Source organism: Notothenia rossii (assembly GCF_949606895.1).
Source record: "Notothenia rossii genome assembly, chromosome: 12".
Classification (NCBI taxonomy): domain Eukaryota; kingdom Metazoa; phylum Chordata; class Actinopteri; order Perciformes; family Nototheniidae; genus Notothenia; species Notothenia rossii.
In genome coordinates, this window is record NC_136911.1 from 13,490,632 (window position 1) to 13,507,947 (window position 17,316).

The 17,316-nt window shown below is 41.1% G+C and overlaps 1 protein-coding gene across 2 annotated transcripts; it reads right to left on the bottom strand.

Annotated features, from left to right (window-relative positions):
- Nucleotides 1–3,054: 3,054 nt before the first annotated feature.
- Nucleotides 3,055–16,719, bottom strand: ptchd1 (patched domain containing 1). Of its 2 annotated transcripts, XM_079661527.1 has the most exons (5): nt 14,844–16,719; nt 13,951–14,535; nt 10,030–10,744; nt 5,469–6,181; nt 3,055–4,669 (listed from the first exon to the last, which is right to left on the bottom strand). In XM_079661527.1, the coding sequence occupies exons 2-5, from the start codon at nt 14,362–14,364 to the stop codon at nt 3,569–3,571; spliced, it is 2,943 nt and encodes a 980-aa protein (XP_079517653.1). In that variant the 5' UTR covers nt 14,365–14,535; nt 14,844–16,719; the 3' UTR covers nt 3,055–3,568. The 2 variants fall into 2 exon arrangements, with proteins under 2 accessions (XP_079517653.1, XP_079517654.1); XM_079661528.1 differs by having other exon boundaries at nt 13,951–16,719.
- Between the last annotated feature and the right edge of the window lie 597 nt (nt 16,720–17,316).

Below are 17,316 nucleotides of genomic sequence, written 5' to 3' on the forward strand. Positions count from 1 at the left end.
TTTATCTGATGAGCGCAATAGTTCCCGTCAAAATACCTCCAGAACTAATAAAAGTCCTATCACCCTCAAATGTAATTTCTGTCAACCCTTAAAATCACATATAAATATATTGGAAAAATAATTGATTGCTAATTTCTACATTACACCCATAACAAACCCATACCACACATTAATACACCCCTATTACACCCATATTACACTGTTATTAGACCAATATTACACCCATGTTACATTATTCTTACACCCGTATTATACCCATGTTGCACCATTATTACACCTGTATTACACCATTATTATACCCATGTTACAATGTTATTACACCAGCATAAGCCTGTTATTATACCCATATTACACTGTTATATACACTGTTATCAAATTATTACACCTGTGTTAGACCCCATATTTCACCAATATTCAATCCTAAGTGTGAACTAATGGGCTTTTAGTTAGACAGTTTAATATCATATGTACAACTATTGAACATGTTTTTTATTTATTATTCAGATTAATTAGTTAAATAAACTTTCTAGTTTTGAAATAATTAGATCCAGTAGGGTAACTTCACAGACTCAGATATTAAGTGAATAGAACATGCACCAGAGCGATACCCTTTGTGTGTGGAATATATATTTAGAAAGAACTGTATTCAGCCATGTTATTTTGTAACTACCATGTTCTACAAAAGATGACGTATCCCACAGTTAGTGGTTCATTTAGCTTAGAGGTCATGTATATGCTCTTAAGAAAGCCAATTGGCCGTGCTAATGGGTGGGAAGATGACGAGTGATCTTGCCGTTGTTACACTGATGGTTGTAGTGCCTGCACAATTCCTGAAGAATAGTTCCATTCAGGCAAGTGTCAGAAAAGCATGGATCAACAATAGGAAGCACTCCCACACACAGAGACCTTCAAGATGATTGCAGGAAGAGAAGAGTAAAAGGCAACTTGTTTTCCTTTGAGAGGAGAAATGCAGGAGGTTGAAAGAGAACATTACATTAATTCAAAACGATATAGACTTGAACTAAACTACTGTTTTTCCTTCTGTTTTATCTCTATATTATAGAGATAGCACAGAAGGAAAAACAGTAGTCTATTTGCCAACATCACTTCCTGATGAAAGAAACTGCTCTCAGACCATATTATTCATCTCAAAATGTTCTAAGTGAATGAATCAAGCTTCTATATGTAACTACATTTTTTGCAACAGTATTGGTTCAAAAGCATGCGGTTTTAGTTATTTATTGTGTAATATGGTGTTTTCATCACACCAAAGTGAGCAAATAACGGGAAAACTATATTTTACGTCTTAATATTGACTAAAATCATGATGATATGGCCCTACAGGATATAGCAAAAGCAGTATGTGTTGAACTGTTTTACCTGAAAAAAAGAGATTTCATTCACTTAGGGTTAAACATGTTACTTGTCTGTCTCTATAAGGGCTGGTATGAATGAACCTGCTCAGGCTAGGGGGGAAATGGCAGACCCACACTAGTACTAAACATGTGGCCCAAGAGAAGAGGGAGAATATGCTAATCTGGTAATCACAGTATACTAAACATTAGCGTCTGGAACAAACACCCATATTGCTGTGTTTATTGTTGTCATACTCATTTGGCCACAGGAAAGCACCACTTACCAATCTAACGATAATACAAGTAATATTTGTATGTTTGTATGTCCTAAGCATATTCAAACCGTTAATCCTATCAACTTTACATCTGGCAGGGGTGTACCTTTGGAAGAACCAATGACATGAAGTGTTAAGCATTCTGCCATTTGTACACTAGACGTAGATGCTGGTTCAAGGGTTCTAAAAAGTCAAGCATTTTGTCCTCAGGCATGTTATGGCTTATTGACTGCAATGTACTTTCACTAACAGATGCTGGATTTACAAATGTTATAATAAAAGTATTCTTTCCTTTCCTTACTGTAAGTCACTTAAAGTGCTCTTGAATCTTCTCAAGAACTCAAGGACAGCAGAGCCCTGAAGCACCACGTTGTTGCATAGTTTGTTGGCCGCTTCATTATTCAATTTAAAAGTGTCCAGTGTCCACGTTGCATATTCGACACTGCACGTCATCGGCTTCCTGCGAAACACTGACAAAGTGTGAAGGACATACCCACATCCAGACAGTTGTCTTTCTTAATAGGGTATTGTTGCACTCTTGTGGCCGGAACAACAATTGCAGCAAAAACATTGTTAAAACACTTTCACCTGGTAAAAAAAGTTGTTTTTCCCCCATGTTAAAAACAGGAACTTAAATCATCAAGGCATTTCATTAAACACAGGAGAGAAAACCATTTTTGATCAGACTTTTAAACGATCTGTATGAGTTTTCTTTGTTTTATTTTTTGATGTCAAGATCTGTCTTTGTTTTCATGTTTTATTTTGAAAAGTGTTAACCCGTGTTACGTCTGTTGTTACTTTCTGTCTCTGTGTTTCCGTCCTGTTTGATAACCTCAGTGTTCACGTGGTGCCCCTGTGTTTCTCTTCCCTCCCCATCTGTGTCTTGCCTGTATTTAAGTTTTGGTTTTCTTTCAGTTGTTGTCAGATTCTTTATGTTGGATGTTTATGTTGAGAGAGTTTTTTTGGCCTTGTTTTGCCCAGCTCTGTTAATTCACAAACAGACAATAAAGGACTTTTCCTTCAAAGTAACTGTGGGTCCTAACTGCTTCGCTTTCAAGCCTTGACAGACTTATAAACGAGTTGACTTGTTACAGCAATAATTGTGGCTTATGATGAACTGTTTGACATTTTCAAATGAATGAAAAGAAATTCAATATTTAGTTTGCCCATTGCACAAAAAAAACTTGATCCATAGCCACCAATGTCATGCTGTGTTTCAAAGTGGTTGTACCCTTAAGTTTTGTATCTGATGTAACCTTGCCTAAGCACTTTTACCTTAAAGATAGAACATTCTGAAAAGTCAAAGCATCACTATATGTATAAAACTGTCTATTGGTTTGTGGACCAAGGTTTTAAAGCCATATAAACTATATTAAAACTTTCTCATGCATCAAAGTCAAAACCACTTGTTTTCTTGATTTGACTTTATTTGTCCAGCATTAAAGTAGAAATACTCGAGTCATACAGATGATTGCCTCATATCATTGTAGCTGTATGTAACTGATATGATGAACACAGATAGCAGTAGCCAAACAGTGTGATCAGATCTAAAGCAACTTTTGGACACGTGAAAATTGTGGCTGCTCCTCTGGGATAACGTCACAGCCAGACCTGACCTCAGCTGATCCTCAACATCTGATAGGCTGTTTGGAAAAGAGCTCATTAACATGCCACGCAGCACTAGAAACAAGCAGGTAACCATGGATACACTGCATTTGACCCTCATATTTCTCTTTTCTTCACTCGCCACTAGACTCTCCTTTAATGTTCCCTCTAGACCCTCCACCTCTATTTTTTTTCTTAGTGACACTCTCTTTTTCCTCCTCGTTTTACACGTATTGGCATTCTTCTCTTCAGCACGAATAGCGGCTGCTCAGATTACATTGAACCAATTCCCAGCCGGCAGTCACCAGGGCAACCGAGAGCCCCTCATCATGCTCATACAGTGGTGATCTGGTCAACCACACGAGTGCTGTCGTTCATTTCCACGCACTCCACCTCCTGTCTCTGGCCGTCTTCTTCAGGTCGGTTTCCCGGGGTCTTGGAGGGAGGCAAGAAAGTGAGGAGGGTCGGCAGGAATGCGAGCGTGTGAAGGGCTGAGCAGCCGGCCGTTAGGGTGAGGCAGCGGAAGAGTGTGTGTGTGAGGTTGGAGCGTACTGCCCCAACAGGCACCAGGGCGGCGCTGTAGCAGATAAGCGTCTGTAGAGAGGGCACCCCGTGTCTCTCCAGGGCCACCCTCACCCAGCGAGTCCTGCTGTCCCCTCGACCTGAGGCGAAACCGCAGAGGAGGGGACCGCTGCAGTCCGCAGAATGTCCCAAGGCTGAGATCAGACACAACACAGACATGCAGTCCAGCTCCACACCCCATAAGGTCATGAAGCCCAGCACCCCGAACTGAACCGAGAGCAGGGTGAGGCCCAGCCACACAGAGACCAGAGGCTCCACTACAGCCAGAGAGGAGAGACCCAACAGGAAGAGCACCGCCAGCAGTGAGTGTCTGAGGGGGGAGCTGACCGCTGCAGCGTAGCGGTCCAGGTAGACGAAAGAGGGGTTAAAGATTAAGAAGCGGACGCGCGAGGTCAGCGACAAGCGCCGCAGCGTGTCCAGCAGCACTGACATCTCCTCCCGCTTGTTCTCCGTTGTCTTGGCCACCAGGAAGATTCGGGACGCCGCCACATCTGGCTCCTCACCTTGACCACGCTCCGCAAATATGATGTCATCAGCAAAGTGGGCAAACTGAGGCTCGCGGAGAAAAGAGTGACGGAGCGTGTGGGTGAAGTTTTCCCGTGGCTGGCTGGTGGACTGGTTGTTATCTGTCAGGTAGTTTAGGTATGCTTCTAGCCAGCTGATTCGCTGGAAGCCTTTGGCATATTCCAGCAGGTCCCGTTGAACTGAGGCATTCCAGTAGGGGGCGCTTTCATAGATGTAAAATCCAATGACAGGGGAGTATGAGCTGAAGTAACGCTGCTGGGCACGGGTGTACAATACTGTTGCTGTATCCATGGCAACCAGTGCACTGGGGTCTGAACCCTGGGTCACCTGTCGATAACAAAAAAAATATTATTTACAGATTGAACAGTGCGTCATGGTTTTTGTATACAAGTGTGTCTGAAAATAACATCTTTCAAGTGCAATAAGTAGTTCCAAGCCGCATGTTCGAAATAAACAGCATATAAAAACTCCAAAACTTAGTGCATACAATCTTAATTAATTAATTATGTAAAGTATTATAATTATATATTTGTATACATTTATATATATATATTGTGCTTTAATTATATCTCTCTCTTCTTGTGATGATGTATTTACTAGTTGTTTTATTACTCATGTGTAATGCCTGTCAGTGTAGTCAGTAGGTCAGAATATGCAAAACTAAACTACTGAAACTCTAAGAGATTAAACTATTTAATTTGTTAAATGTTTTTAAATGCATTGCACTTTTAAAGACCATCAGAATAAACAGTTAGCTGTATGATTTAAGTCAGTGTCATTTAAAATGATAAATATATTAAGCTATGGTAAATATCAATACATTCATTGTAGTGACACTATGATATATATTATGTACCAATACTTTTTTAACTCTGGGAGCTACACATCATGATCAGTCAAGTGTTGAGTAAGTGTGTACGTTACATAAATGTACTTAAGTGAATTGGTGTCCAGGTCAGTTTAAATGTATCGACAGACAATTTATATTCTGAATGGCACTGTACCAATGTTGGTAGTAAATAATATTGAGCAGTGCAATGAGAAACACTGCACTGTCTAAATGAAGTGGAAGATGTGCTTTGCAATTTAGTAGTATACAACTGTAAAAAATAAAGTGTTGCCTCACCTGCAGGAAGCCCATCAATCCAAAGGAGATGTACACCAGATACAGCAGAACCACAAAGGGTTTGACATAGGTGTTAGTGATCCAGTCTCCATAGCAACGCCTCACACATCCCAGCAAAAGGTGAGAGTCCTGAGGATTAGGGTCCATGTGAGCTGTGGAATGTGTTTGTGGATGTGTGAGTGTGGAGTTAGCCACATGACCGAGCCCATGCGTGGCAGGGTTGTTTGCTGTATGTGGGTGTGTGTGTGTGTGAGTTAGGTTAGAGTTTGGTGTGTGAGAGTGACTGTTGCCGACCCCGATTGGTGGGTTGGTGGTCTGGGCCTCATCCTGATAGCGAGTGTACATAAGACACCTGTACCAGGCCGGCTTAGAGTCCAGGCGCTCCGGTTTGGGGACTCGCCGGCAGAAGCAGCCATGTCTGTACCCGGTCTCTAAGTACCCAGTGAATACCAGACAGGAACTGTAGAAGGACAGCATGTAAATGTAGCTGATGGTGACAGCCAACATGGCGGTGCGGCAAAATAGCCGGACGGCCTCCATGTTGGTCAGCGGCGAAGCAGCCAGACCAAGGGTCATCAGGTGGAGCATGGTGGAGCCGGAGAAACGCAGCATGACGTCCTCAAACACACTCGCCACCCGCTCCTTCACATGCTGGTCCTCCCGAGTACGCCTCCATGACGACAGCATCTCGAAAGAGCCGAAGAGGCCATGACCTGAGGGGAACCAAACAGTTGAAATTTGCAGATTTAAGATGGTATTATTTTGATTTTGCAGCCCATGATTTTACTTTTGGATATGTCTCCAAACATTAAAAAAGCTAATCTCAAATCAACATTTTTCCTTTCCCCAGAATGCTGTGATTGCCCCCCACTTTTCTTAAATTCATTCCTTAAGGAAGCATGTTGCAGGTTGCACAAGGAAGGGAAAAAGCTGCCTGCTTTTAAATGGTCCCCTCTGCATTATTTCACACATCAATTCAGTTTGAAATAGAAATGTGAATCGACGGTTGTAAGAGACAAGGATGGAAGTTCAATTTTCTTTGGATTACACAATACTAGTTGCTGCTGCAGAACACGTGAATATCACTTCTTACTAATAAAGGGGATAAAACAAATTGAACAACGTTTTTAACATTCTGAGAGTAGTTAAAGTTATTAGTAATAATCTAGCAGCACAACAAACAACAGAACGTCTTTAATTAATAGATGTATGGCTTTAAATAGAGTTATATTTAATATAAGATTACATATGTTTAATATGTGCACCAACTCCATTTGCATGTCCAGTCTCATTGGCATTCACGTACATGTTTATATACATGCAGCAGATGTTTTTTTTATGGTTTTCTCTACTGTGGTTGCCATGACATCCATTCGTCATCATTGACAGCCCCCCCCCCCTTTCTCTCTTCAGTGACCTTACCATGGCGAAACACTTAACACCTTAGCCGAGGCGTAACGTACCGACACTTCAGGCGTGGGTGCATCTGAGAAACTATGCTGATCTGTGAATGTGTGTGTGCTTTGTATGTGTGTGTGTGTGTGTTAGAAGGGGAGGGAATTAAACAGTGAATGACAGTGGAAGAGGTGTGCAGGTTAATGTTGCAGAGAGAACAGATGTGCAAAACGAGAGTCTAGGGACGGCACTTGCCCAAGGATTCTGACATTTAACAGAGCTTGAGACAGGCCAATGGACAACAGACACACATGATGGTACTAATACATGAGGAAATACAATCAGGGTGTGTCTTTTTGCCAGAACCCTTTCAGACCCTGGATATTACTGTTGAGTCATAAAATGGATTAAGCATTTCAAACATGCAGTCTTCCAGACATAACAAAAGCCTGGGTATAGTTTGTATTTGTTTTTTTCAGTACCTCACTGCAAAATATTTAAAAAAAATCTGATAAATAACCTGCTTCTATTTCTTTTTTTAAAGCCAATAAAGGAACTTGATAAACAAAGTACACACTCAAAAATTAGAAGAATATCATCAAAAATTACTTGATAACAAATTATCTGTTGTCCATGTTGATATTTGACGATTGTACTATCACTATATTGACTTGAAACGTCTGACACATTTTGCAGATCACTACCAAACGAAAACTTGAAAATGAACCATGGTCAAATAAATGTAGCGTAAATGTATTATATCATTTATATTTATATAACTATATATATTTAATAATCTACATAATCACCCCCCTTTGTACACAAACACATGAGATAAATCAACACATCAGTTTGTTTTTGTTTCAGCTATGTAAGCAAATTAGCTCCTGTGTGAAAGCATTACTTGGTCTCTGAAAGAGAAAAATGCAAAATGTTGTACACAGTATTTCTCCCCTCTCTCTCTACTGTGTAATCGCATCCTTCTTTCTCTCCTCACACTTCCTCCCACCTTTTTCTGTCTACTGCCTACATGATTCGGAATAATCCTCCTGACTTCCTTCTAACCACAGTTTAACTTCATTTCCAGCTAAGAGAATCCTTATCTGAAGCCCCAGTTGGAGTGATATTTCATGGAGCCTCCTCTCTGTGTCTATTCCCCTGTCTCTTCCGTGCTCGCTTTGGTTATTTTAAGCCTAACAGCAGCCTTTCCTCCTCCACATTACAGAGTAATTATGGTATGGACTACATGTGTGTGGTAGTGGTCACGTACAGCATCCTACAATATTTAGAATGCATGCACTCAAGATGAAGTGCCAAGTATTCCTTTACCAGATGGAATGCAGTGTGTTCAGCAGGGGGTCCTGCTCCTAGTTTGTTGAATTCTTAATTTGGGCGCCCTGGAAGCTTACCCTTAATTGCAAGTCATCTCCTTTCTCTTTCAACATTTCCTTTTTTATCTTGGACTACAATATCTAATAGGGCAAAAAACCACTCAAATTAAATGAAAACATTTAATATATATATTTGCTGCATTTGCATTATATCCCTTTCATTCATTTTATCACCGTAAAAAGTAAATCTGTAACTTTACTTGTTACCAGATGGACAACTGGTGTTGTTGGTGTTAGTCTGTTTCTGTCACCAAGTCAAAATGTGGTCCTTGAGACACACATTGAAGCTTAAATATCACACAGAAGGTTTTGAGATCAAATTAAGGCAGAATTATAAAATGGGCGTGGGTCTGAGCAAGGGCAATGGAAATGGGGGGTATATGGACTCTGGCCAAATTTCGATATTGCGACAATATTGTTGCTTTCACAAGTGTAAGTGCATCAGGTGGTTTTAGTAACACTTACGTATAAAATCAACCTTCTCATTGAAGTCTTTTATGTCCTATAATGAAATGAAAATCGGGATTTGCAATAACTGGAAGCGCTGTGACATGTTCACTGTCATAATGTCTAGTCCGCAATATTTTTATGAATGATTCCTTTTCAGTACAAAGTCTGCTTGCTGTATTCACTGTATTGGCCATACTAATAGGGAGGCGTGTGGTGCAGTGGGTTGTGCGTTGGTGTTCGGATCAGGGGGTCACAGGTTCAAACCCCACTGCAGTCAGCATGTCGTTGTGTTCCTGGGCAAGACACTTCACCCCAAATTGCTCCTGTGGGGATTGCCCACATTATTGAGTATGTAAGTCGCTTTGGATAAAAGTGTCTAACATGTAATGTAATAGTGATGAGTTGATAGATCCAAATTAAATACTGTTTATTTAATTGATTTATAAAATTCAGTGTTTCTGCTATAATTTATATGTATTGAGTCACACTTTGCTGCTGTTTTAGTGCCACAGAGATCACTGGCCTAATTTTACAGTAACTTACATAAAACCAATAAAAATAAAGAGGATACTTATTTGTTATTGGCAGAGAATCTGACGCTTATCTGAATTTGTAGCGGCATATAAAAAGTTTGATTTGGGCATCCCTACCTCGGTCAAGCATTCTGCGACATGTCTCATGTATTTACTTCCTCACATCAAGTCTCCAATACTGCTATACAGTTTATGGTTCATAAGATGTGACATCCAAAACTCGAAATTGGCATATTGCTGCAGATTGCTGGTTAAGGGGTTTTCAGACACTCTAAGCATACCGACCTATTAAAAATGCCCTTTTATTTAAATAATCTACTATGGGAATTATTTATGAAAATGTTTGACTGGTTCCAGCACTGTACTTGTTACAGACTTCCAGAACCCTAACATAATTTTTTCAGACCCTTTTGATAATGTTTGTAACACCAGTGTGAAAATGCATTGTTACTGCCAAGTCTAGTTCATGCCCTGCCACTTGTCAGTCATTTTGACAATCTGTCTCCTTCAAAATGGCATTCAGCCCGAGGCTGGCAACTGCAGATCCCATAAGAGGAACTGGAGAAGCAGACAAAAGTCTGATATATTAAAGCAGAGGCAGTGTTCATCATGGCTCGAATCTTCCCTCCATTGTTTTAAAGTTTTTTTTGTGTATATCGGAAACAATCTGAACAGAAAGATTATTCACAGACAAATGGAGGATGGAAACATGGACAAACAGAATAATAATAACTTGAAAAGTCACCTACATGTGTTATTTGACCGTAATAAAAGTGTTAGTTTTAAACCTACCAAGCATGACGAAAGGGATGCCTAGGTACGTAGAGTTGTAGGTCGTCCCGGTCAGGTTGAGTATCCCAGCAGCAGTGAGGCCTGATAGAGTGATTGACAGCAAAGCAAGCAGTCCCAACCAGGGTTTGGACCTCACACAGTCCCTCATAGTGCAGCAGAGCATGGCAAGCACACCACACGCCCCCAAGCTGGCCAACAGGGGGCGGTGTGCCAGCACCGAGGAGAACTGGAAGTCTGTCCTCAGAGAAGAGGAAGTAGAAGGGTGCAGCCCCAGTTTAGGGTGCAACGCTGCAAAATGCTGTAACTCGGCACAGAAGGCATTTTCCCATTGGCTAGCCACCCGGTCCATAAGGCCGCCACGGGCTTGGAGGTAATAGGTGAGCTGCAACGCCCTTGCAGAACGTACACCTTCTCCCTTGGTTCCAGTCCCCTGACCACGCACCCCCCCATTGGGACCCCAGCCCTGCACTCCACCCAGCTGGTGGCCAATGTATGCCTGCCTTCCGTCTGCAAGCTGCGTGATCGGGTACCGCAGTATTGGGATGGTGCTGTTAGAGATGCGAGCTGATTGGATCTCTTCCATGGCACGGATGATGTCATCAATGATGCACACGTTCTTGTCGTCTGGGAGACAGAGGTAGGAGAAGGAGTAGTTGAAGCTGTTGACACCTGTGGCTGGGACCGTCACCGGCATCTGGTAGATTCGTTTGTGGAGCTTTAGAAAAAACACACACATGCATACATGAGTTAGCTCCCAGTGGCCCAATTTAGCTTGGATAGTACTGTGGCAAGAGCAAAAAAAGTTCCATCAAAGTTTTTCAGTGTACAGCAAAGCAACACTCAGTGTCTGGCTCATTTACTTTGTGTACGTCCACTGCTGCTGTTTATTCGGATGAAAAAGAGAAAGACATGTGTGGGGGAGTGTGTGTGTGTGTCTCACTTGACAGAGTAACAATAATGGTCTTAGAATCTTCCACCATTTCTAAGGCAAAAGGACAACAGTGCCAGCATCCACAGAACCGGTTACTAAGCAACAGGCCTGATGCCAGTCTCTGCCACAGAGAACATGGGCAGAGCTGTTTCCTACCTCAGAGAACTGCGTTTACTTCAATAAGGGAGGGTTTGTGTGTGTGTGTGTGTGTGTGTGTGTGTGTGTGTGTGTGTGTGTGTGTGTGTGTGTGTGTGTGTCTGTGTGTGTGTGTGTGTGTCTCTGTGTGTGTGTGTGTGTGTGTGTGTGTGTGTGTGTGTGTGTGTGTGTGTGTGTGTGTGTGTGTGTGTGTGTGTGTGTGTGTGTGTGTGTGTGTGTGTGTGTGTGTGTGTGTGTGTGTGTGTGTGTGTGTGTGTGTGTGTGTGTGTGTGTGTGTGTGTGTGTGTGTGTGTGTCTCTTGATAGATGCTATATTTTAAAATTCCATTCAATAAGCTGTACTGCTGTAAAATTGACCCAATTCTTCATTTAATTTTTGTCGCATTTTACTGCCAAATTATGCCAATCTTTCAGTTTTATTGTTAGCAATTTCCTGGAAGGACCTTAAATTTCCCGATCCAAGTGCCTTATATCACTAAATTAACTTTAAAAGCCCAATCAGTCATCTTTTGAGCATGTACAGTTTTCAGGTCAATACACATACATACTTGAATGTATAACTAAATATATATATAAGTATTTGTGTTTATTAGCTGATCATTATTGAAATAACGCTATATTTATTAATATACAAAACTATTTCCTAAAGTGTCTTGTGTCCATTCCTGTTAATAAGACCAGATTCTGGTCTGATAGTCATTGATGAGTGACACAAGTTACAGCAGGAATAGAAGAAACACAAAGTGAGTGAGAAATATTAGATAATATATATAATAATAATAATAATAATAATAGATTACATTTGTATAGCACATTTTAAGGGACCCAAGGCCGCTTTACAGGGTGAACAAACAAACAAACAAACGGGGCAAATAATATATATATTATGGAGGTAAAACGTTAACAAATGTTTGTATATGGCAACTGTTTAGATGTGCACTTGAGGTTGATGAGGTTTGTGGTTATTTTGTTGGACCATTTATATGCTTAAGATTTCATTCTGATTTTGCTGTTGTTTAGAAAATAAAGAACTGAGAGGTATATGATAAGTCTTTACTGCATAATTAGAAAGGACAATGGTGTTCATGTAGAGATGTCAAACTAAACACTTATTTTTGTCCTATTTGTGTGGAAATCATTTATTTAAAAAAAAAGGTTCCAAGATCCTAATGGTTATAAATTCAAAACCAAGGTTCCAAACAGTATTCTACAAACCAAGGGGTGATGTCAAGGTGAATATGTCTAATCTATACTAAGGCTTTTCATCCAATAATTCAATAGAATAAAATCATAGAAGACAAAGAGTTTCCAATTCTCTCACTGAAGCTAGACCAGAATTCAGGGCAGTGTACTTGTACATCTTGTACTCTTGCTGCTCAAGTGAAGAACCTGTCTAGTACTGGCTATCACTGCTATTGTTGTTTCATGGAACAAGTTCTGAGCTGTTCCCACTGTCACAGGTTGTTTAATGGCATTTTGGAAAACGGAGGAACTCAATCTGAAGCACAAGTCGGCTATTTTATTCACCTTCTTTTATGCATCAACCTGTTCCTCTCTCACCGAAGAAACAGCCTGGCTCTGTGGAAATCCTCTATGCACCAACGTTATATCCTAGCTTTATGTAAAATGGCTCCCAATAATAATAACAAACACAAACATTAATGGACAGATGTTATGTACAAACACCCTACACAATAGATCTGAATGTCTCTGGGCTATTAGTCTGAAAGCTATAAATACAACTGCATAACATCATGAAATAATTTGTTTAATTACTCAAGGGGTGTCAAACTAATACTCAAAGATCCATTAAGCAATAGCAATGAAGAGATAGAGTCCTCCAAGGTCCATGTAACTCCACTTTAAATTAATATGCCCTGCTTCGTAATTGTAAAGGTTTGCGGGGGTTATTTGAATGGGACTGTTGTTCTGTGTAATGACTATCAATCAGTGAGAATGAGGAGGAAGACAGCTTGCATTTGTGTTCTGTACTGCAGATACTAAGCTACAGTATTTCTAAATAGATCTAAGCATTGATTATTTATTTAAAGTTGAAATCTGTAGACGCATTGCAATCAGATTTTATGCATATTGCGATTTAAATGGAACAGAAGAGACATTTTGTAGTCTACCTGTGCAGTTGTGTCTTGAGTTGGCATTAGCAGAATCTTCCTAACCTTTGAGTCCTCAAATTACTGATTATGAGTGGGCCTGTGTTTATGATATAAAATAGTTTTTGCTGTAAATGGATCCTTCATCTGTTATTTGGTTAAACCATACACTCCAGCACCTGCACTTTGCTCTGCATCGGCCAATAGGCTCGTTAGGCAGGTACACCTCTACAAAAACACACCTGTTACCTATCCTGCCTCCAAAACAGTGAAACAAACTTCTGATTGATATCAGGACAGCAGAATGTCTGCACCTCTCCTGTCACACTGAAAACCAACAGGTTCATCGGCACCATTGCCATTCAATTAAAGGCACACACACACACAATTGTAATACTTTCAAGTTTAAGCTCATTAGACCTGATGCACTAACACTAACACGGTATGGCTTATATGAAGTGAATGTATTTGAATGTTTCTTGCTGTTCTAAATTTGCAAGTCGCCTTTGAAAAAAGCATAATCTTAATGTAATGCCTCTCAAATATTAAAAGGGAGCATTTGATGTTCAAATTGTCAATCCATTATGTTAAGCACTTGTTGTTGATGGCTAATGTTTCATTATGTGTGTATTATTTAACGTTCACTGTGTTTTGTTAATGATGTTACTTTAATTATCCTTTCATTCAGCATTTTAAACCTGTTAGTTTTTTGTTAGTGCCTTACCTTTAATATTGTATCCAGATGAACCGGGTCCAGCACGCTCCCCTTTCGGGTGGTGACGATCACGCGCCCGTAGCGTACGGGTGTTTGCAGGTCTGAGTAGAGCGCGTGCTTGGAGCGGTTCACGGGGAAGAGGCTGTCCACCAGGTTGCCTTCTATCTTAGCCAGACTGTGCTTGGGGGCGAGCAGACTCTCCACATCCTCTTCCACCCGGTAACGGCTGAAGCTGGCACCCAGCAGGATGGAGAGCAACACGGGCGCTGAGGCGAAAAACACCGGGTGGCTCGCAACGAACCGGCCGAGCGCGTGGAAGGAGGTCCTCAGGCCCGCGTGCAACACCTGGCGCAGCATCCTAGCGCGCGGCCGCGGCTCCAGCCTCTCCCACCGACCGGAAAGCCCCGGAGCACTGCCGAGCATCAGGGGCTGCCGGAGGCATCGGTGGGCTCCGTCGTTCTCAGTCTGCTGGAGGAGCGGTGACGCCAGGTGGTGGCAGGATTTGTCCCCCAGAGCAGGAGGTCACCAGCTCGGGAGAATCCAACCCTCCTCCGATCAAAGGGGTAACGCTTTCCCCCAAGGTTCGCTCATCCGCTAGAGTAGCGCAAAGAACAGAAAGCTACAAAATGAGCCAGCATTTCTCTGCTCTGCGGTTAGAAAGCATACTGATAGCCTAATTTACATGTAATAGCTACTGCTGCCCTGCTGCGTTCAATGCCTTCTGTAAGCTGCATGGCTCTGTGCGCAACAGAAAAAACATCGCCGAGGCAAAGTGGTCTCATAATTACACCTGTTAAGCTCCCTCCTAAAACAGACTTAACATTCGAGTAGTTCTGTTTGTCCACTCGGACAGGTTGCAGAGAAGACACACAGTAGTTGAACTAAAGTCAGACAGTACATACCTAAAGAGGGGAACGGTTGAACCAACACGGTGATGACGGAGATCATCTAAAACGCATTCAGAGAAAGACGTTATCCCGCCGGCTCTCCGTGTGTCCAGCTCCACCCTACACCAGCAACACAACCTGATGGGTGGGTCGGTATTAGTCGCAGGATAGGTGACGCGGTGTGCACGCACCGGGGATGCCGGTGGAGCGGTTTGTCAAATTAGCCTAATCTGGGTTTTTCTCTGCGGCAGAAGGCTTTCTGTCGTCCGTCTTCTCCTCTCCTCATCGCCCCAGTGGTTAGACGGAGCCCCTGTTCATCCGGCTGCTCTCCTAGCAGCTACTGCTCTCCTCGTTGGGAAGGCACGTCACTAATTACCTGCTTTCAAACCGGGGACTGTTTCCCTCTCTCTCTGCCTTTTTGTTTCCTTTGCACCGTCCTCACGACCCGCTCTGAGCCCCGTTTTGTGCCCCTCCTCTCTCCGTTCCGCTACATTGCAGATAAACACCCCGTCCATAGGTTGCTGAGTAGGCTAAGGGGCAGTGTTTGTGACAGTGTTTGACATTTCTAGAAATGTATCATATGCAGCAAGAAATATTTATAAGCCACATAAATGCTGCCTGCTTTAAAAGTAATGAAATAGGGTCCTTAATATATCTTAATATCCCTTTTAATATTCACAAATATTCTTTGTATCATAATGTGTTAAAGTTGCTGAGGTTTTAAAGATACTTTTAAAAAAAAGGTAATATCAGAAATATTGAAGGATTAGATGTTTGTATTAGAAGCCTGGCATTTAGAAAGATAGTATCAACATTGTGATGAGCCATTGTGATGTATTTCCCTTTACCTGTATGACAAAGAAAGGCACATTTTATTCTGCGTTATTTTTGCTAATGCTATGATTTTCCTCACACAATTTTAAATGATATTACTAGCCTTGCTGCAGATAAACATTAGGTCTGCTATTGTGTAGCATGTTGTCATAGAAACCACACGAATTACTTTTATTTTTTACAAGCCCTGGTTCCCATGGCAATGGTGATGCCACCCATCCCCCCAAAACAATTGCATGCACAGTAGTGCACAAACACAGTACATGACACTTACACACTCTATATCTGTTTCTCTAACACACACACACACACACACACACACACACACACACACACACACACACACACACACACACACACACACACACACACACACACACACACACACACACACTGTATACACAACCCTGCTGACTCCCAATCTGCTTTTTGTATGGAGGTGTCTGATACAGTGACATTAAAGGCACAAGAGAAAAGAGAGAGAAAGAGCATTGCGAACTAGAGCTGTAGAAGTAATAATGAGTGCAAACAGCCTGAGATCACATTCTGTGTCTCTGTGTATATGTGTGTCTGTCTGTCTCTCCGTCTGTCTGTCTCTCTGTCTATCCAGGCCAGATCAAAAAGCCAAACAGCAGCATTTGGGCCCGTCTGCATGGGACCAACTAATGGCTTCTCTCTCCCTAGATATCCTTCATTAAAGGCTGTTTGGATTAAAATCTGAAAAATACCTTTTAATTCCCTGAGCATGACAGTGTGCTCGAATTTATAAAAAAAAAGAAAGTGTCTTTTAGATAGAAAGATTTGTGTGGGTAGTTAAATGTAACACTTTTTAGGTTTTAGGAAGATGTATGTCTCTTTCCATCTGTTTTGTTTTAGGATTTATGACTTGTGAAAAAATGTATTATAGCTTTGTTATAGTTAGAATTGGGTTTTTAAATGCTGAAATTAAATATATATGTATATATATTTATAGCCTATATCATTTATATATTTGATAATTAACATTTAATTATCCTGTCAACAGAAAGACGTCTACTCAGATCTTCTGGAAATCCGGTAAAATTATCTCATACGCACAACTTATTATTATTATTAATAATAATAATAATATTAATAATAAGAAAATAATAGTAATAAATAAATAAATAGGCAAAATATTACAATGAATATAATTGACAGCATGTGTTACTTTATGTTTGAAAGCAGGTCAATTCACACATCACTCCAAAGACCACACATATTCATTAAAGCAATTGTTTTTTTAAATTGAGCACTTGACAGACAATTGCCTAAGGTCTGAACATGTACATGCAACTGTGGCATAGTCACCGCTGAGGAAAAACAATGTACCCACAGCTAATGTTTCCTAGAAGAAGTTAGATTGAAATAAAAATCAACAAGAAAAAAGCATCTCTCTGCATGTTCTAATCCGTTATTCAATTAAGCCTCAATTAGCCTTTAATCCCCATTACCAGTCCAGGGAGAGACGAGCGGTGAAGGAATGAATGAGTAAGTTTCTCCCTGGGGAGGAAGGAAGAGCAGAAAAGGAAATTAAAGACCGCAGAGATATAGGGGGCTCTGGGCAGTTTTTGATAACAAAAGTACTAATTACTGTCGCTAAATGATTTATAGAAGTCCAAATTGAGTGTGTGTG